Below are 20,269 nucleotides of genomic sequence, written 5' to 3' on the forward strand. Positions count from 1 at the left end.
AGGATGACATGACCTTGTATTCACTGCTGGAAAATCAAATAGTCTACCTTCCGATACAGACATGCTAGTCTGTTTGTATTTTAATGCATGTTCTTGCTTTAATCAACCTGTCTCTCCAGTTATCTTTTAAAAAAGAAATGGAATGTAATTACCCCGACAGAGTCCTTTATTACTAAACTCTGAAAATATATTTCGAAAGCATATTTGGGGTATAGATTTTCTTAACAAGTGTATTTTAAGGGTGTAATCATAGCCTTGTATTAGGTGATGATCATTTTTTATTTATAAAGTATAGTGACTCATCATTTATTTTTATTACCACTTGTAAAAGCATAAATGTATTACAAATTTTAATACATGATTAGTAAGCAAAAAGGTAAATATTTATTGTAAGTAATAATAGATGGGGATGATATTTGAATGAATTACCCTTGAATGAAGGATTTGTTTAATTTTTTTGGTTTTTTAATTGTATCTTTTAAAATTATTTTTTTAAATTGGAGTACAGTTGATTTACAATGTTGTGTTAGTTTCAGGTATACAGCAAAGTGATTCAGTTATACATATACATATATTCATTCTTTTTTAGATTTTTTTTCCTTTTTAAAAATCTTACTAAATTTATTTATTTTATTTTTTAACATCTTTATTGGAGTATAATTGCTTTACAATGTTCTGTTAGTTTCTGCTGTATAACAAAGTGTGACTCATCATTTAGTATGAACAATATAGATAGAGGTTTGTTAATCGCCAACACTATAAGATACAGAGATGTTGGTATAAATTCAGTATTTTTTACATCTCTGAATTGTTATCACTGCCTTTACCCTCTTGTCTTTTTTTAATTAAAAAAAAAAACACAAACATGCTCACATACACAGAATTAGACCCATCTTTGCCCACAGAGCACAGGCTTAAATGGCGGCTTCTTTGTTCCTCTTAGTGAATGGAGGCCTGAGCCAGGGTCTTAGCCACAGTCGCTGTTGCTCTCGCAGCCCGATCACTGTCTGCGTTTGTCAGCTCCTGGTGCAAATCCTAGCCCTCCCACTAAGCAGCTGGCAGCCAAGGCCAAGTCTCAGACCCTTCTAGCTCGGTCTCCTCAGCCCAAAACAGAGGTGGTCATAGGAGTTAAAAGAGGTGACTTCTGAAAGTGCCAGCAAAGCACCTAGCACAGAGTAGTCGCTCAGAAATGTTAGCTTCCCTTCAGTGACCTCAGCTGACCCTGGCTGAAGCAAGGTCAAGAGAGAGCTACCCAGGAAAGATTATGGCACAGAGCGTAGAGACCAAGAGAAAAGCCACAGTGTGTTGGGGCTGTTTCAGTGATGGGGCGGATCTCTCCTTTCCCAGCCTGGGTATTTGTCGTGAGTGCTGGACTTGCCCCTTTTCTTCCCATCCTCCCTTCCTTGACTCACAGCTTCTCTCTTTTCTCCCTGCTCTCTCCATTTCCACTCCTGACCTCCTGCGGGCTTGCTGATTGCAGGGGGAATGTGTGTCACTGCCGTTTCCAGGAAGGGGTGCCGTGAAGTCACGGGAGACGCTTCCTGAGCCTCTGCCACACCGGACAGTGTCACACGGGTCCACCTTTGAGGGACCCATGTGACAGATGAGGGGATGTCATGCCAGGTGATTGGTCCTGACGCAGCTGACTCGTTAGTGGCTGTGCTTCGGACAATTTCCTGTTTACTTTGTGTGCTCCCTTTCACCCCTGGTGTGGTGATGGTGGGGAGTGGGGCAGGCTGCCTGCCCGTGGTCAGCACAAATGCAGATCGAGCTTGCGCCCCTCTTCTCCCCACACACGGCAGGGCAGGGCTGAGAGCTGGGCCTCCCATGGGTGTAGAGCAACCGGAGGAAGCAGTGGGCTCCCTCCACCACCTGCTCCTGCCCTCTGAGCCCCCAGAGACCCAGGTGGAGCTTAGGGACTCTCCCCATGCAGGCTGGCCTGTTTATCACCTCATCATCAGTGCTCTGCTGGTGCAGAGGTCCGATTGGCATTCTCATGGGTGATCTTTGGAGAGGGCAGATAGGTCTCTGCTGCGGGAGCCCTTTCCAAAGGAGAGCCTTTGCATTTGCCCCCACGGTTCGCTGGAGATCTTTGGGAGGGCTGCTGCCTGCTTGGCACATGGCTGTGGAGACTTTCCATCCTCTTCTCAGTGCCAGATTTAAGTCCTTTTTGTCAGGGCCTGTCTCTGTCAACCAGGGAGAAACCTCCGCAGGAAGATGGTTCGTTCCAGTTTGCTTCTGTAGCTTGTTGGAAAGTGTTTGCGTTGCCCACAAACTCCTGCCTCTCTGGGTCTGATATTAGGAGCTCATAAGAGGCCTGTTGACTCCTCACACCACCACCCCCTGAGCCCTGCCCTGCCCTGTTTCCATGATGTCGCTCTTGGTAACGCCCCACGTCTGTGTGGGTGAGCCCCAGACTCGGCCTGGAGGCCTCCGCTCCACCAACACAGACGTGGGCATCACAGCCGGCCTAGCTCCCAGAGGTGTCGAGGGCTGGAAGCTGGTCAGGCCTGTCCTTGGGAAGGGGGAGTCCAGTGTCCACTTGACACTCTGACCTTGAGCTCGTTTTCTTGCTGGAGGCCCGCCTTCTCCCACAGGTGGGTTCTTCCAATCTTCACATGCCACACAGCTCCCAAGAATCAAGCTTCTGGAACAAGCTTTTGTCATCTGCCTGGGTTAAGGCTGACAGCACAATGCGCTCACCCCTTCTCCACTCAGGGAAGTATAGCTTCACGACTAGGGGCCCTGGAAAATGGTATTTGGTGAAGCCACCTCCACGTTCCTCATGCGAAACAGAAAACCAGGAAAGACCTCTTTCAAAGAGCACCTTCATCTCTGTAAGTTACTTGAACACATCACAACTTCTCATATTCTTCTTGCTTGATACCTAACAAAACCCACCAGGCTGAGTGTAAAAATGAGAACTTTCTGAACTCAACTAAGCAAAAACTTCACTAAGCTGAGAGCTGACTGCTCTCAGAGGGCATTGGCTGGCATGGGGCATGGTGATTACGTGGCTTTCTGGCCAGATGTGGACGTCTGTTTGCAGGGAGAAGGGCCCTCCACGGAGCCCTGCTTAGGACCATTTGGGGGCTTGTCCCCATGCTGTCATCCCCAGAGCACATGTAGTAAGGGCAGTGGAAAAGGCACAGTCAGCCCTCCACTCCTGCCTGAGACAGTTGTCTGGGTAACAGTGGCCAGGCCAAGCCCTGCTGGAGGCCCTTCATACTGCTCGGCCAGCTCAGTGCATCACCTTGGTCATGGATCTCCTCTAAGTTCATCCAGGCAGGTCTAGGGCCAGAGCTCAAGGGGTCAAGGGTGAGTTGCCCTCATTCCTTCCTTCCACTAAGCCCCACCCAAAAGAGGACATTCTAGGGACAATAATCTGCGTTGCCCTTTCCCCATCCTCTGTTGATCATCAGATGATCCTCAGGAGAGCCAGAACTTGGCAGAAATTGCAGTATGCAGTATGCAGCTGTGATATTTATTAATACCGTTCTTCTGATGTGATGAACTTTCTCGCACGCGTTCTCTCACGCTCAGCCTTGCCTCTAACCAGTGGTTCTCAGCACCACCCCAGCGCCAGCAGCACCTGCATCTCCTGGGAACTTACGAGGAATGCGTTGTCAGCACATTCACCTCAGACCCGCTGACTCAGAAACTCTGGGGGCGGGGCTCAGCAACTGGTGATTTAACAAACCCTCCAGGTGATTCTGATGCAGACTCACTCACATTTGAGAACCATAGCTCTAAACTGCCATGTTAGCAATCCTCCTCTTCAAACTTGGATTCAGTTAGCATTGGTTAAGGACTTACTATGCTACTTGTTATAGGTAATATCATACCCATTTTATAGACAAGGGAACCGATGCCCAAGGATGACATTAAACGATTAACTCAGGGTCATGGGACAGAAGGCAGAAGTGAGATTTGAATTCATATCTGCTGATTCCAAACTAGGATTCTTTGCATTCCATCACATGAAGGAACAGAAAGATACACACACATGCTAGGTAATACGGGACTATATGGGACTAACCTCTAATAAGAGTGAAGTGAACCAGTTTTGGTTTTGACATGTTTGAAACATCCTATTCTGACAGCTTGGGTTTTATAAGTTCCCTTACCGTAGAGCTTGGTTACCACCTATTTTTAATCATCTCTCCAAAAGTGGATGACACAGAGTGACTGTGTCTTCTCTCAGGGATAGCGTCATTTTCATAAGTCTATGTACAGTTCAAAGGAATAAATCTCTAATGGTAGAATTTGGAGCAGCTCAGTGGGTTGGGGGTAGATGACAGAGGTATTTTTTCTAAAGGTAACCGAAAGGCTCAGGAGTAGGTCTGGCTTTGGATGAACCTTCCCTTAAAATTATGCCCCTACATACGGTTGGCCATGACTCTTGGTGTTCTTTGTTCTCATTGTCTCCTAGTAGATGAAGGACTTATTTTATATATAAATTTATTTTTTATTTATTTATTTTTGGCTGCATTGGGTCTTCGTTGCGGTGAGCGGGCTTCCTCTAGTTGTGGCAAGCCGGGGCTACACTTCATTGTGGTGCGTGGGCTTCTCATTGCAGTGGCTTCTCTTGTTGCGTGCAGAGCACGGGCTCTAGGCACACGGGCTTCAGTAGCTGTGACACGTGGGCTCAGTAGTTGTGGCTCGCGGGCTCTAGAGCACAGACTCAGTAGTCGTGGCGCACAGGCTTAGTTGCTCTGTGGCATGTGGGATCTTCCTGGACCAGGGCTCGAACCCATGTCCCCTGCGTTGACAGGCAGATTCTTTTTTTTTTTTGCAGTATGCGGGCCTCTCACTGTTGTGGCCTCTCCTGTTGCGGAGCACAGGGTCCGGACGCGCAGGCTCAGCGGCCATGCCTTATGGGCCCAGCCGCTCCACGGCATGTGGGGTCTTCCCGGACCGGGGCACGAACCCGTGTCCCCTGCATCGGCAGGCAGACTCTCAACCACTGCGCCACCAGGGAAGCCCAAGGACTGTCATGTGAGATCTTTCTGGCATGTAGGCAATCTCCCATAACCCACTCAATACTAAATCCACTCTGAGGTGAAAGATTTCAACACTTAAATTAGGTCATTGGTGGGAGGGAGGGGATATGGGGATATATGTATACGTATAGCTGATTCACTTTGTTGTACAGCAGAAGCTAATGCAACATTGTTAAGCAATTATACTCCAATAAAGATATAAAAAAATCAGGTCATTGGTTAAATAATTGATGTTAAATCCATATAAAGGAATATTATTGAGCCCCAGTCTTGAGTGATCAGACTTCAGTCCTCAAATAGTCAAGAAGCTCTAGTGCCTCCAAGCCCTCATCTTTTCTCAGACAAACCGCTGAGGCTGGCTGTCAGAATTTAATGGGCCAGGGTCTTGAGAACAGGATTCTGCCAGGAAATGCATACTCATGATTGCAGAGTCTCAGCCAAAAACTAGAGCGCAGTTAATAGCAAATACAAATCTGAGACTTACAGGAGGAAAGAAATCCCCTTTCTGCTCACAGGTCCCTGGAGAAGCTGTCTTTTAGCAAAGTGCTATTCAGAGGAAAAATTATGCAGAGGAGGCTGAGATGTGGAGAATGCTCATCTCATCCCTCTGGTATGGACAAAAGGGATAGATCCAGGCACCTCCTAAGTGACCTTTCTGTGTTTCTAGTGAGTGAAATAAAGGAGCCTTTCCCCGATCCTTAAGTCACGGTCACTCAGTTGGTGCTGCCCTAAATTAATTTTGCTTGCTTGTTTATTTAAGCCATGAGAAAATAGTATCTTGTTGTTTTGAAGTTGGGCTAGGATTAGCCCAGTTCCTGGAGCACCTCAGGGTGGGGTTTTATGAGGGTGAAAAGGTGTCCGTGTAACCACTTACCCTGTGGGCCTTCTCCAGTGGAGGCAGGGAGTGGATTTGGTATTTGCAGTGTCATTGCAGTGCCAGGGAAAGACTTGCCAGCAGTCAGGCCCAACTTTATGAAAAGAACAATTTGGTTAATACAGGGGAGTGCTTTTGATAAATGCTCTGTTAGGAGAGAAGCCTGGTTGTTTTTCTCTTCTGGCTAAAAACTGTTTAGTTCTTCCTCCCTCCCCGCCCCTACCCGCCGCGTCTAGCTCTGAGAATGCATAGATGCTTGATTTTGTGGACAGAAGTTTCTCTACTTTTGTCTCTTGAATTTTGAAATATGCAGTATTATCCCCAGATACTACGTAGCAGAAAAGTGTTATAATGTAGAGAACAATTAATTCCCCTTTAAGAAGTTCTAAGAGGAAAATGGGACTTTGCAAAATGGACTTCAGGGCTTCCCTGGTGGTGCAGTGGTTGAGAGTCCGCCTGCCGATGCAGGGGACACGGGTTCGTGCCCCTGTCCGGGAAGATCCCACATGCCGCGGAGCGGCTGGGCCCGTGAGCCATGGCCGCGGAGCCTGCGCGTCCGGAGCCTGTGCTCTACAACGGGAGAGCCCACAACAGTGAGAGGCCCGCGTACCACAAAAAACAAACAAACAAACAAACAAACAAAAAATGGACTTCAAAGTCATGGTGTATCCCCCCAAAAAGTTATGCTTAAGGCTATTAAAATTCAAATTATATTTCAGTTTACTCAAATCATAGTCCTTGATGCTTGTCAACAAGAGAGGATGCAGTTGGTTCTAGAACAAAATTCCAGTTCTACTGGATGGGACAGGCCTCAAGGAGTTAATGCTTGTCTGGCATTATTCTTAAACAAATCAAGGCCTGGCTGCAGCAGCAGCCTCTCCCCTGGGAGAGAAGAGGTGCTGGGGCTGGGAGCCAGCACAGCCGCCGTGTTTACTCTCCGCCCACTAAGAAGGCTCTGGCGTGGTGGGGAGAGCACAAGTGCCTGGGTTTTGGATGCTAAGCAGAGAGCCCTGTCTGGTGACTCATCCCCTGCGCGGAGGTGCAGCAGTGCCGCGGGGCTGGGTGGTTAATCTTGCTCTCTCTTGCGTGAACTGGGCAGGAGCGGCTGGAGGCGATGATGCGCAGGTCCCTGGAGCGCACGCAGCAGCTGGAGCTGAAGAAGAAGTGCTCGTGGGGAGCATCACTGGCCGCGGCGCCCGGAGGACGCGATGGTGAGTGAAGGTCTGTCCCTGCATCGCAGGGCCCGGTGAGGAGATCTTGGGGCAGGAGGGAGATCACAGGCAGACTGGCACCGGCAGGATCTGGGGGATGCTTTGTACCGATCTGCAGGTACCTTTTTTGGATGTGATGTTTAAAGCTGCCAAGCTTCCTGTGTATGCATTTCTTGCGAAGGGGATCTGTTCATTCTTCCTGCTCACAAACAGCAGTTGATACAGTAACTGGGCTTTGAGGTAAAACAAAAGAAAAACAAAGAAAATGAATGTAGAGCCTGGTTAACCGGATCCACCTAGCAAGCCCAGAGGTAACCTAATTTCAGGGAAGGTCAGTGACAATAGGCTCAGTCATGGCTGCAGCATGACGGGGAAAGGCTGAGCAGCAGTAACCCCCTAAAAGGGGCTGGGGTTCTTCCCTCCACATTATTTATTTTTGTTGCTCTTTCAGTTTTGTTTTAAGGTGACTTATTTATTTCATTATCCAGTTCATACTCATCTTTAAATTTTCAAATGTTTAATGTATGGATTGTTACTAGTCCCTGAGTGGTTTTGCCCTCTTTTTAGTGTCTTTTCTGTGTCTGCCATTCTGTTATGCAGGAGCTGTATACCAGCTCTTTCTGAGAGCAAATGGGTTTACATGAGTGGTACAGTTTCTTGACTTTGCTGTATTGTGCTTTTAATCTTTTGTCAGTGAATATACTTTTCTTTTCTTTTTTTTTTTTTTTTGAGACTTCAACAACCCCTCTCAGTTACTTTTTCTAATTTCCTAATAGAAACTAGAGTCAACCAGAAATTGGGACTTTTTTCTTTTACCTGTCTTTGCTCTGATTTTTGTTTTTTGCTGTGTAGGTGAATCAGGAAATACCCCACCCCCTCCTCTAGGTTTAGCAGCCAGCACCCTCCCTCCGGACCCAGGGACCACTGCCGCCGCTGCTGAGTCCACCAACGGTATATCTGAGCATCACTGTGCCATGGCATTTTGTGATGACTGTCCCGGTCACCCTCCTCCATCACTGTGTCTGTCTCAAGCACTTTTACAATTGATTTCTTAGTCTGACCCCTTAGAACTTTTTTCGAGAAAGTGAATGACATGCCCATATTTCTTTGTTCGTCATCGTGGAGCGTGCATGCCTTACATCCTAGTACCCTGGAGACATTTCATCCTTAGCTCACTAACTTCTGCCTTGAAAATCTTGTCAGTGTTTGACTTCTGTGCATTTAGATCTTCAACGCTCTCATGTATTATTGGTTTTTAGGCATTAAGTAGTAGGGTATTTCAATCACTTCTGGCTACCAGAACCTATAATTACACGGAGTTTTGGGTATTAATGTGATGGATTCCTGGAGAGGTGTTTGAGTTTACCAGTACTAACACTGTGAATCCAAACAAGGAGATAAATTGGTTTTGTTCTTGATTTCCTCTCTCTAATAGGCTCTCTGTTTTGTATACAGGCCTGCGAAATTCTTAGGGTCTAGGTCAAGAATAGAACTAGCAAAACCTTGCTCCCATTTAATAGGGACTTTAGAAGTTCAACTCATCTTTGACTGGTAAAGAAAAAACAAGATGTAAAAGGGATACAATATTTCCCAGCCACCCAGAAGGTCAAATTATAGCAGTAGGAATAAATGTCCTTGGTCTCCAGCATTTCTTTGACAGAGAATAATTTTTATTGGTGTTGTTGAGTAACAGAGACTTTGCCGCCTGGGCCACGTTCACTGTCATATGGGCACTGGCCTTTCCCCAACAGAGAGGGGCAGGTAGAGTTGATAATGACACCTTGGGAATCGTACCCAGGGCCCTGGGACAGGGTGAGGTGAGTGTGGTACTCGACTGGAGCACTTAGTTTAAGGGATTGGCAGAAATCTCAGTAATCAAGATAAAAGAATATTTTAATCAAAATTAATGAAGAACAATCTATGATGAACAAAATATCGAATTTGCAAAGACCAGTAGCATGCTGAGCCATATCGGAGCCTGAGGCAAAAGGGGAAATGTGTACCCCTAGAGATACGGTTTTATGTAATTTCTAATGGTTATTTTTCCCAGAACATTAAAATACTCAGACTGAAACATTGAAAAGTAGGTATGTGAAAACTCATACCATTTTAAGTTTAAATATTTTATTTATACCCAAACAGACTGTATTATAATTTTACTTCAGTCTAAGTTATTTAAAAATTATTTAGGGTCATCACTTGGTCAGGAGAAATTGTCAAACATGACACTTCTCTCATTTGAAAACAAGATGAGTAGAAGAGTAGGTTTTGAAAATATTGTTGATGAGCTTGCTTCCTTTAGAGCTGGGACCACACATCTTTCCTTTTGCCTCGAGCTCGGTTATGGCTTGTCTGGCACTGTCAGCACCTCTCGGGTTGCTGCAGTCGTTTCATTTAGAAGCCCATCTGAAATAACGGTGGGAAATTAAGAGTACCAAACCCAGGACCACATTTTAAAATCCTAACCATAAACAGTCATAGCCTTTGAGAAAGGGCCATTGTGACCCCATCTCTTGATAAAAGGAAGAAACCAACTGCTACAGGTTGTTCTGCTTTAAATACAGCTCCTTGCTTTACAAATTACTTCTCTCTGCAACCTGAGCTCTAGATAACCTCAGAAAAAGTCCGGTTTTAGCTCACCCAGTCTCAGTCAGATCGTAGAACATTTTGCAGTGGTGCTTTGTCTCTGGGTCCAGGTTGGTTTTGTTTATGTGTGGTCTGAATTTACTTAAAAGTCCCTGGACACAAGGAAAGGGTTGGCTGGTGGGATTAGCATGGCTTTAGTTGAACAGTTGAGTGAGGCTGAACATTTGGAATCAAAGAGAAACACAAAGTTGAGCAATAGAAGAGAAGAACTTGCTTCAGATGGATGGCTGCTGTGGCCCGGGCGTTCCCAGACGTGCCAAGTGGAGGGCAGGGAGCTGGAAGCAGTGTGCTGTGCCACGGTGGTTTTGGAGGCGTGTGGATGAGGACAGGAAGAACACTTTGGGAAATGTGTTTCTTAGTCTAGAGTGGTGTGAATACCAATGTCTTTAATGCATTTCTCTGCAGCATGTGACAAACTTTCAACATCAACCATGAATTTACCAAAGCAGACGGAGCCTCCCATGAGTAAGCGCCTGTCTTCATCCACCGCGACAATGTCCTATTCCCCAGACCGAGGCAAGTGAACGTGTAGACCTGGTCTCTCCAGTTTTCTTCTTTCTAGTGTGAGCGTGTTAACGTCGGTCTTTGGCAGAGCCCCTCTTGAGCCTTCTGCAAACAGCCCCATTCTCCTAGCCTTGCGATCTGTGTGTGGGAGCCCCAGGGCCTCACTAATGGGACTTTGGAAAGTGGCAATGCGCTCTTCACAACCAGGTCATTGTTGAATAGGGACAGGAGTTAATGCTGTGCTCCCAGTCTGAAAGAGACTTCCATTTTCCACAGTGCATGTAGACGTTATCCTGGCCTGGGGTTAATTGACCAGTGGGCAGATGTGACTGTTAAAAAAGTAACTGCCCAGTTATTGGTGCGATATTGTCGATTAGCCAGAAACAGCGGGATTGTTGAGGCAGAGGTACGTGGGAGACTTAGATGTGTGAAAAAAATGGGGTTCTGCTCTTGTCTGTGGTTTGTAAGCCTGCCCGTTTCTCTTTTGAAAACAGAAGTTCAGAACTAATATGAAATCTTTAAAAGGGCAAAAGGATGGATGGCCTTTTCTGGCGCTCTGTTTTGAGGTGAGAGATGGTATGTATAGGACGGGTGCCAGTTCCAGAAACTGAACAGATATAAAATCACCCGTGTTCTAATGGAGGCTCAGAGAAGGCACTAAAAGTCTGAATTGCTACCTTTCAGAGTGTGTAGGTTAAGGAAGGGAGGGACGCTCTCCATGCATTAAATGCATATCTTAAAGCATCACTGAAGAAGTGTCAGGTGCCAGTGGAGTATTTAACACGTCGAGTCATCGCCAGGGGGCGAGCAGGAGGACGTTTGTGACTGAAGAGGCCGGTGTGCGTTCCTGGTCTTTTTCCACTGGCTTTGACCGAGGTCTGTCGTGTGTATCAGAGACCCCATAAGTGTCAGTGCCGACGCTCTCTGATGCAGTTCAGGGGTAAGCGCTGGAAACCTTGACTTAACTAGGAGCTGGATGAGAAAACATCTGCATGCTTTTAATTCTGTATAGCTGTTCCATTTGTGAGTCTATCCCATAGGTTTTCATTAATTCATATGGTTACAGGTTGATGTTAAATTCATATTTGCATGGATTAATGTGTAAAGATAATCAGTATGTTATTATATATTGTTGGCAACTGAATTATCTGCTTGTGGATTATTAATTGAAAATTTGAAATTCCCAAGCCATTTACTGGCTAGTGGATACCCAAAGAAGACGAAGTCATTGAAAAGTTAATCCATTATCATATAATATGTTCCGAAACCATCAAAATAACATTTCAGTCACTGAATTGTAGATTATGGATACTACTACTTCCATTAAAGCTGATAATTAGTTGGCTTTTTTTAAATGTTTCTTATTTAATTTTTGCCCTTACTTGCGTGGGAAAAGTATGAAAGGATGCATATTTCTACATTAACAAAATCAGTGTGTTATGAAATATTTCCTAACAGAGGGCCTAAAACAAGTGTTTTGTAGGAGTAATCTTTTTTTCCAATGTTAGATCTACTTGGTGAGTAAATGGTTTCTTGAGTCCATATGACATCTTGGAATATGGGCTAATTCTCTTCGGGTGATACAGGTGATACTCTAATTCCGTAATAGCATGTTGAATGAATTCTGGCACCCCAAGAGAAGTAACACACTCTCCCAAGCTCTAAATGACACAGCGTCTGTTTTCTTTTACTATGACAAGCTCCGAAGCCATCCTTTGCTACAATATTTTTTCTTTCCACATTCGTTCTGCCACCCAAAACTTGATTTGCATCATGCACTGTGTTGTTTTAGGCATTTTATTTTGTTTTGTTTTAATTTTGCTTTTTAAAATTTTCATTTGATTCCGTCCCTCAGCTCATCGCACGCACCTTAGTCCCATGGAAACCTTTCTTGTTATGCGACTGTTGACACCCACACAGGCTTCTTTAGCCAGAAGCAGAAGTGCACTCATGCTCTCTGAGCAGGCCAGTCACTCAGGTAAAAGAGGCCAAGCTGGTGACACTGAGGGAAATGCCCCAAATGGTATTGGTTGGCCTTTGAGTTTTTCCTGAATTTTTGTATCTTGCTTCACATTTGTTGGCTTCATGAAATGTCTTCTATGGTTAATAACATTTTCTACCCACCAGTGTTTTATTGTTGCTATATTTCTTTTCTTTCAAGCGTCACAGAGGTGAGTAAATTATTTTATGAGTGAGGGCGTGTGGATTAGGGGAAAAAAATCCATCTCATGAGTTATGGCGGTTAGTAGACTTTTTAAAATAGACGGTTTGGTAAAATAGCCTATAAACTGCAATCTCAGAAGTCCCATAATCAGCTCTACCACTCACTAGCTGTTACCACTTTGGGTGAGTTAATTAACCTCTCTAAGCCTCAGTTTCCTCATCTCTAAAGTGGAGTTATTTTAAATTGTCATGAGGATTAAATGAGATAGCACAATGATGGACACAGTCAGAACAGGTATCTAGAGCCTCACTACTCAAGGGGTGGTCCATGGACCAACAGCATTGGTATTACCTGGGAGCATGTAGGAGGGTGGACTCTCAGGCCCCGCCAGGCCTGCACACTGAAGTCCAAGAAACAGTGGGCCACACCGTCAAAGCCCTTCCTTGACCAAAGCAGATCAAACCATCATGGCAAGTTTAATGGGGACTAAAAAAAAAAATAATAATTCGCACTAGTGTTCCCTGTGAGTTTTGCAAGTGAGTAATGCCGTGTCCACATTAGGGCATGTCTGGTCTCTGTGTCAGTTCCCAAGATATAGTGTATTCAGTGAGATAACATATAAATGACATATTGTCCTCTACCTAGTTCTATCTGTTTCCAAGTAGTTGTGCTGTTTCTGCAGAGAATATATACAAATGGCCAATAAGCACATGACAAGATGCTGAACATCCTTAGTCATTAGGGAAATGCAAATCAAAACCATAATGAGATACTACTTCCCACTACTAGGATGGCTAAAATTCAAAGAAAAAAGGATAATACAGTTGACTCTTGAACAATTTAGGGGTTGGGGGTACCAGCCCGCCTCAGTCAAAAATCTGCCTTTAACTTTATAATCAGCCCTCTGTATACTTGGTTCCCTATCCGCAGATTCAACCAGCCACAAATAGTACCGTAGTATTTACTATTGAATAAAATCTGCGTGTAAGTGGACCCATGCGGTTCAAACCTGTGTTGTTCAAGAGTCAACTGTAATATGTACTGGTGAGGATGTGGGAGAAATTGTAACCTTTATACACTGATGGTGGGAATGTAAAATGTGCAGCTGCTTTGGAAAGCAGTCTGACAGGTTTTTCAAAATGTTAAGAGTTACCACATGAACCAGCAATTCTACTCTTTGGTATAGAGTCAAGGAAATTGAAAACATACACAGTGAAGTGTACAAGTATTCTCAGCAGCATTATTCAGATTAGCCACAATGTGGAAACAACCCAGATATCCAACAACAGATGAATGGATAAACAAAATGTGTTTATCCATAAAGTGGAATATTATTCAGCTATAAAAAGGAATGAATTACTGATACATGCTACACGATGAACCTTGAAAACATGTTCAGTCAAAGAAGCCAGGCAGAAAATGCCACAAGTTTTATGATTCCATTTTAATGAAATGTCTGGAATAGACAAATCCAGAGAGACAGTAAATAGGTGGTTACTAGGGACCAGGGGAGGGGGAAGAGGAGTGAGTGCCTAATGGGCTCAGGGTTTCTTTTGTTGAAAATGTTCTGGAATTAGACTGTAGTTATGGTTGCACAGCCTTGTAAATATGCTAAAACCCACTAAATTGTACACCTTTATGGTATATGAATTCTATCTCAAACAAATAAACACAAAATTCCTGGGAAGTAGGAAGTATCCCCATCTTGAGAAGGAGAAATGTGTCAGGAGGACCACTCCCAGGCTCGATGATTCTCTAGGAGGGCTCAGAGCTATGATTTATTACAGCGAAAAGCTACAGAGCAAAATCAGTGAAGGGAAAGGGTACATGGAACCAAGTCCAGGGAAGACCGGGCACAGGCTCGCGGCGTCCGCTCCCAGTGGAGTCACGCAGGACACGTTCCCCCAGCAATGAATTAGTACATGGATGAAGTGTTGCCAACCACAGAAGCCCATTAGAGACTCAGTGCCCAGAGTTTTTAGTGGGGGCTGGTCACGTGGGCACCCCCTGCCAGGCACGTACCCAAATTCCAAACTCAGAAGGAGAGCAGGTGTTCAGCGTAAGTCATGCTGTTTGTACAAACAGGTTAGGCACAGCGAGCCAGTCTTACCAGTTAACTGTGGGAACTCTGCCCAAATCCAAGTTCCCCAATGCCGGGGCCAGCGTGCTAAGCAGGCCTTTCCAGGGAAAGCCTGCAGTTAGGCCTGCTGTGTTTTTTTCTGTTCTTCTCTGAACAGTTCACCCCCTTGGTCCTTGGCCACGGTGTCTTTACAGCAGAATTATTATCAATAGGAGCTCGTATAGCAGGCTGAGGCCAACCTACCGTGTGGATCTCACTTATGCCATGTAGGGGTGCTGGACTTAGACAGTTAAGACACAGACCAGTCACCATCAAGTTCTGTCTTAGAAAGCCAGCTGGCTTCCTCTGTAAGTTTCCATATGAACCTCTTCTACCTGGCCTGAGGCATCAATTCAGGCCCAGCCAGCACTGGGCAGTAAGATGAAGCTGACCCAGAGCCATCCAGGGCTGAGGCAGTGTCGTGATGGTACAAGTACAGTCCCCGAGAGCACACGTGTCCCCTGGAAACAGAGTTTATGATGTTCGGGCACCCCACGCAGGACGTGCGTTGGGCAGGCAGTCCAGGCTCACAGGGCCCCCAGCTCTCAGTCCTTGCTTTCAGAGGCACTGCCTGAGGTGGTCCATTCCAGACAGTTCTGCCAGCGACACTGGCTTCATCTCCGGCCGAGCGTGGACTGCGTGTGGAGGTGTTGAGCGGGGACTGCGCAGGAGCTGGCCTGCCCCTGCTCTCTCACGGTCACACTGTCACCTGCAATCCGTGTGAATCTGAAGCTCGCTGGCAGCAGCTTGCAAAGGCAGTGTGGTTTTCCTTCAGCAAGAGGGGAGAGTTCCCAGAAACAGTTCTGGAAGAGAAAGATCGTGAATGCCCCTCCCCTGCACCACTCCAGTGAGGCTGGGTTTTGTTGTTTTTCTCCATTGTTATCAGCATGCCCCTTTCAATAATCACAACTTTACGTTTTCTCAGTCATCCTCTTCTCTAACATGGACCTTTCATCTGGAAGGGTTGAATGCAAGAAGGACAAGAGCATTTTTATTTTTAAAAAAATGTGTCCAACTTAAGCAGAATGACACGTCATGCTCAGAAACCGGGACAAAATCCTGAATTTTCAAAAATTTTAAAAATAGGTTTGCATCACCCCCCATCTCTTCCATCCTCTTCATTTATCCAGTGAGCAGCCTAGAAAAGATCAGTCCCTTTTCAGGGACAGGTGCATTGAACAAGTTGCCTTTCTGAGGTGTGCGTAGCAGGAGAAGGGCAAGGGAAGTAGAGTCAGGCTCTCGGTCCGTTGTTAACAAACCGTAGCCAATCTGGAAAGTCAAACACCAGACGTCTTGTCTCGTCAGCAGTGCTGCATCCCCCAGAGGGGGTCGAGCCTGCTCATCGGGGTGGACGGAGGGGTCACACTCCCTTGAGTGCCCTTTCCCAGCTTGCAGCTCTGGCAGGAATTACAAGTTAGAAATGCAGTCAGGCTCCACATCAGAAGTCGAGAGCCCACCAGCAGCTCCGTGTTGGATGGTCCCATCAGAGAACGAGCCCTTTCCTGTGTGCATTTGTCTGTGACCCGGATAGTCCAGCCAGCATCGGTGATGTTTTCTCAGGTTAGGGCCCCACGGAGGGGTGTTCTGTATCTACAGTGGTTCCAGGTTGAATTTTTTTTTTTTTGCGGTACGCGGGCCTCTCACTGTTGTGGCCTCTCCCGTTGCGGAGCACAGGCTTCGGACGCGCAGGCTCAGCAGCCATGGCTCACGGGCCCAGCCGCTCCGCGGCATGTGGGATCTTCCCGGACCCGGGGCACGAACCCGTATCCCCTGCATCGGCAGGCGGACTCTCAACCACTGCGCCACCAGGGAAGCCCCCGGGTTGATTTTTAAAACTTCAAAAGTGTGTTTCTGTCTGGAGATTGCCTCTTTTTTAACAACTCCCTTTTCCCAGAGGCTACATTATGCAAAAATCACCAGGTCTGGAGACTTGTTCTGGTTCCACTACTCAGAATTTAAATTCCAGCCAAACCACTGGTGGTAAATAGCAAGGAGGTTGTGTCCCACTTCCACTTGGAGGAGAAAGTGAAAACTAAAGGCATCACCTGGGCTGCAGTCTTTCTCTCACTTAAGCCAGCATGGCCAAAAGCAGCCAGAGGATCGAGCAAGCCAGCACTTGGAGTTCCATGGGTCATCTTCAGATTCCATAGGTATTTCACCTTTCGCAACAGACAGCAGCTCGGCTGTGGTTTCCTCTGGTGGGGGGCTCCATAGCCACCAGGCATCAGTGGGTCATCATCCTCCACCCCTTTCTCCTTCCTTTTACCAAACAATGCTTTTACTATACATCAGGGAATCAGGGTCTTTCTCACGATTCCTGCTTCTGACACCAACTGTGTCAGGGGTCCCCAAGACCACCCCAGGTTCAGTGATTCGCTAGGAGGACTCAGAGGACTCAGCGTGTGGTGGCACTCGTAGCTGAGATGTCCCAGCGGAAGGCTGCACAGCACAATCAGCACGGGGAATTGGCGCACGGGCGAGTCCAGAGGACACCAGGTGCAGCTTTCCAAGAGTCCCCTCCCAGTGGAGTCACACAGGATGTGCCTGAGTCCCCCAGCAACGAGCTGCGACAACACGCGTGAAATGTTGCCAACCAGGGAGGCTTGTTAGAGACTCAGCGCCCAGCGCTGGTCACGTAGGCACCCCCTGCCAGGCACATACCACATTCCAGACTCAGGACAAGAAAGCAAGATCAGTCATGTTGTTTGTGCAGGCAGCTTAGGCACAGTGAGCTACTCATCAGTTTATGGTGAGAACCCTCCTGAAATCCAAGTTTCCAGATGCTTACAGGGGTCAACCTTGTGAACAGGCCCTTCCAAGGACAGCAGTCAGGTCTGCTACGTTAACTCTCTCCTGTACAAGGAAATTGACATTTAGAGAGGTTAAGTCACCTACCCAAGGTGATCCAGCTATTAGGTGATGGTGCTCGGTCCATCTGGCTCCCAAGCCCAGATTTTGAACTCCTGAAATGAACTGGACCCTTGAGCATTGAGTATGGGGGTCTTTTAAGATACGGTCTCTTCTGTGTACACTAGAAAAAGTGTGGTGGTATTTTGAGAATGTGGATTGCCTGCGTCACATTTTAACAGAAATGTGGTGTTCTTCCCAACCCTCTGTTCCCCCTACTTTTTCCGTCTATGCTCCCTGTGTCTCTGGGTTTTATACTGTAACTCTCTAGTATCCCATGCCTGTCCTCGTGTAGCTCCTGCTGGCCCCCTTAAATCTTCCTACAAGTCTTCTCCCACTCGAAATGCCGAGAAGAAGAAGACGGCATCTACATCTGGCGTAGGAGATGCTGGGAAAGGAGCCCCTGCAGGAGCGGAGGCCTCTCCGGTAGGTTTATACCCGCTCACCCCTCGGGACTGGTTTATCTGACAGTGTGATTACTCCCCACACTTGACCTGGGGTCTATTTCCATCTATCTCCAGGGACTGCTCAAGGGGCAGACTTGGTTTAAAATGGCACCCAACCTTTGAAAATCAGTTAACTTTTTGCACCCTCCTAAATCTTAGTGCCTTGGAACAGATTCCTAAAGCCCTTGTCCTCTTTATAGCCTGTCCTCCAGAGGATGGGCGTCAGAAGGAATGTTTCGAGTGCCCTTTCTCTGCTTAAGGATGTCTGATTCTGGGCCAGTCTTGCCTCTACAGGCAACTAGAGCTGAAGTTCTAGGTCAACCTTCATCCACAACAGTGGCCTTTAAACATTTTTGTCATCATGGTAACACTATCAGTAAGGCAGACGTTGAGCAGGTACCCCTGATTGTGTGTATTTGTTTAGAAATTATATGTGCCATACTACTTTTGTTAGTTACACTTGCTATGTAACAAATTACCCCAAACCTTAGCAGCTTAAAGCCAATGTTTATTACCTCACTGGTTCTTTGGGTCAGAAATTGAGGATGGCTTAGCTGGGTGCTTCTGGTTCAGGGTCTCTCATGAGGGTGTGGTCAGGACGGCAGCCAGGGCTGCAGTCGTTAGAAAGCTTGGCTGGGGCTCTTCCAGGACAGCTCACTCACATGGCTGTTGGCAGGAGGCCCCAGTTCCTTACTGCATGGACCTCTCCAGAGAGCTGCTTGAGTGTCCAGATAACGTGGCAGCTGGCTTCCCCTAGAGCAAGAGATCAGAGAGAGAGACAGAGACCAAACCCACGCTTGAGGAGAAGGGAACTGAGCTCCACCTGTTAAAGCAAGGAGCATCAAATGACATGTGGACTCATTTTAAACACCACATTACCACTGGGCATTTATTTTATAACGCCATATTTATTTTTTTAATCCAGTGTGATCCCAAGGTTCTCACAGGAGAAGTGAATATTTCAGACCCTAGGGTTTTACTGCTGGGTGGATTCCTGTGGAAGGGGGCTAATGTATGTGGGCATGGGGGCTGCGTGAGGATTTGCTGCGGAAAATCACAATAGGGAGAGAAGGGGACCACTGTTGCAGACTGCCTGCCGTGGGCCAGTCACAGAGGCCCACGTGAGGCAGGCCGTGGGGAAGACATAGAGGGATGGAGGGGTTGCAGTCCCCGTTAAACTGGGTACACTGTCAGGGTCCCCAGCTCACTGTCTTGCACCCACCTATAGCTTTTTTTTTAAATAGTGATTGTATATCTTTGTACTCGTTCCAGCTTCTGCATGTCCAGGACCACAGTCTGGTTCCATTGTTAGCTTTTTGTAAGATAACAAGGAGAAGGCGGTCTTTATGTTTTAAGGCTGAGGTTGTTGTTTTTTTTTTAAACTGAATGACCTAAATATGATGACCCCCTGGTGCTTCTCTGCAAAGATTCCCATTGTGGGAAGTAGTATAGCTCCGTATGGTTCCTTCTGAAAGAAAGCTGTGCGTTGCTTCTATCTGGGGTATTTTTAGAAATTGTAGAAGTAGTGGCAGTCATGGGCCATGGCCGTCCTATTCTGTGTCCCCTACAGACGGAGAAGATGAAGAGGGGGCCGAGAACAACTTCCGTTCCCAGCGTGGGCCTCATGTCCCCTCTGAGAAGATGCGATTTTCCAGCAGGCGTTTCTAAGAGGTCGTCTTCTCCTGTGACACCCAAGTAAGCAACTTTCCCCTTCGCCATAGTCGGATGGTTAAAGCGGTTTGGGGGGCTCTGTGCCGTGTGCCTCCAGCTCCCCCACGAGGCTTGGCTGGCCCGCCGAGGTGCGCTGTGTATCTTCTAGATAAATGATGTGCTCTTGAGGGCTTTGCTGCCTGGTAAACTGGACTGTGATTTACCAAGATGAACCCATTCGGCGTGTTTTCTTCAGGTCCATTAGTCCCATTCTACTTTTCTGGCATTCCCCTTCTTCCTCCTTCAGCTGCATCTGGAGCGAAGTGATTGCACTGCGCTTGGGCTCTGGGGCCCCTGTGCTCCACACTCGCCCTCAGGCCGTCTCTCAGTTTGTCTCTTTAACGGAAAGGCAATAATAACTTCTCAGTCACCATCAGCTGTATGTTTTTCTAATGAAGCCAATGAAAAACTGTGTAACTGGAAAACGAATTTACACTGTGTGACCACTGACTTAAGTCTTTAAAACATTTTACTGCTAGTAACTGACAAGAATGACTCAGTAAATAACTCATTCCAGCAGTAGAATGGAAACATGTTCAGTAGTACTGAGAGAGAAAGAGAAATATGATTTGAATTTGGAAAAAAGGAAACTCTTTATATAGAGAGAATCATATAAAACTTGTTTGGTGCATCAGTCTGGTTCAGAGAACATAGGATAATACACAGGTTTAATGAACACTTGGGA

General features: G+C 46.4%; 1 protein-coding gene across 1 annotated transcript in view; it reads left to right on the plus strand.

Moving 5' to 3' along the window:
• Positions 1 to 20,269, plus strand: part of MAP7D2 (MAP7 domain containing 2) — a 113,204-nt gene that overhangs the window by 58,101 nt on the left and 34,834 nt on the right. Inside the window, exons 4-8 of the mRNA XM_060086872.1 lie at positions 6,977 to 7,088; positions 7,941 to 8,039; positions 10,140 to 10,250; positions 17,724 to 17,854; positions 19,445 to 19,569. Coding sequence (XP_059942855.1) covers positions 6,977 to 7,088; positions 7,941 to 8,039; positions 10,140 to 10,250; positions 17,724 to 17,854; positions 19,445 to 19,569 — 578 coding nt within the window. The remainder of the gene's footprint in view (positions 1 to 6,976; positions 7,089 to 7,940; positions 8,040 to 10,139; positions 10,251 to 17,723; positions 17,855 to 19,444; positions 19,570 to 20,269) is intronic.

This window comes from Mesoplodon densirostris, chromosome X (assembly GCF_025265405.1).
Source record: "Mesoplodon densirostris isolate mMesDen1 chromosome X, mMesDen1 primary haplotype, whole genome shotgun sequence".
Lineage (NCBI taxonomy): Eukaryota > Metazoa > Chordata > Mammalia > Artiodactyla > Ziphiidae > Mesoplodon > Mesoplodon densirostris.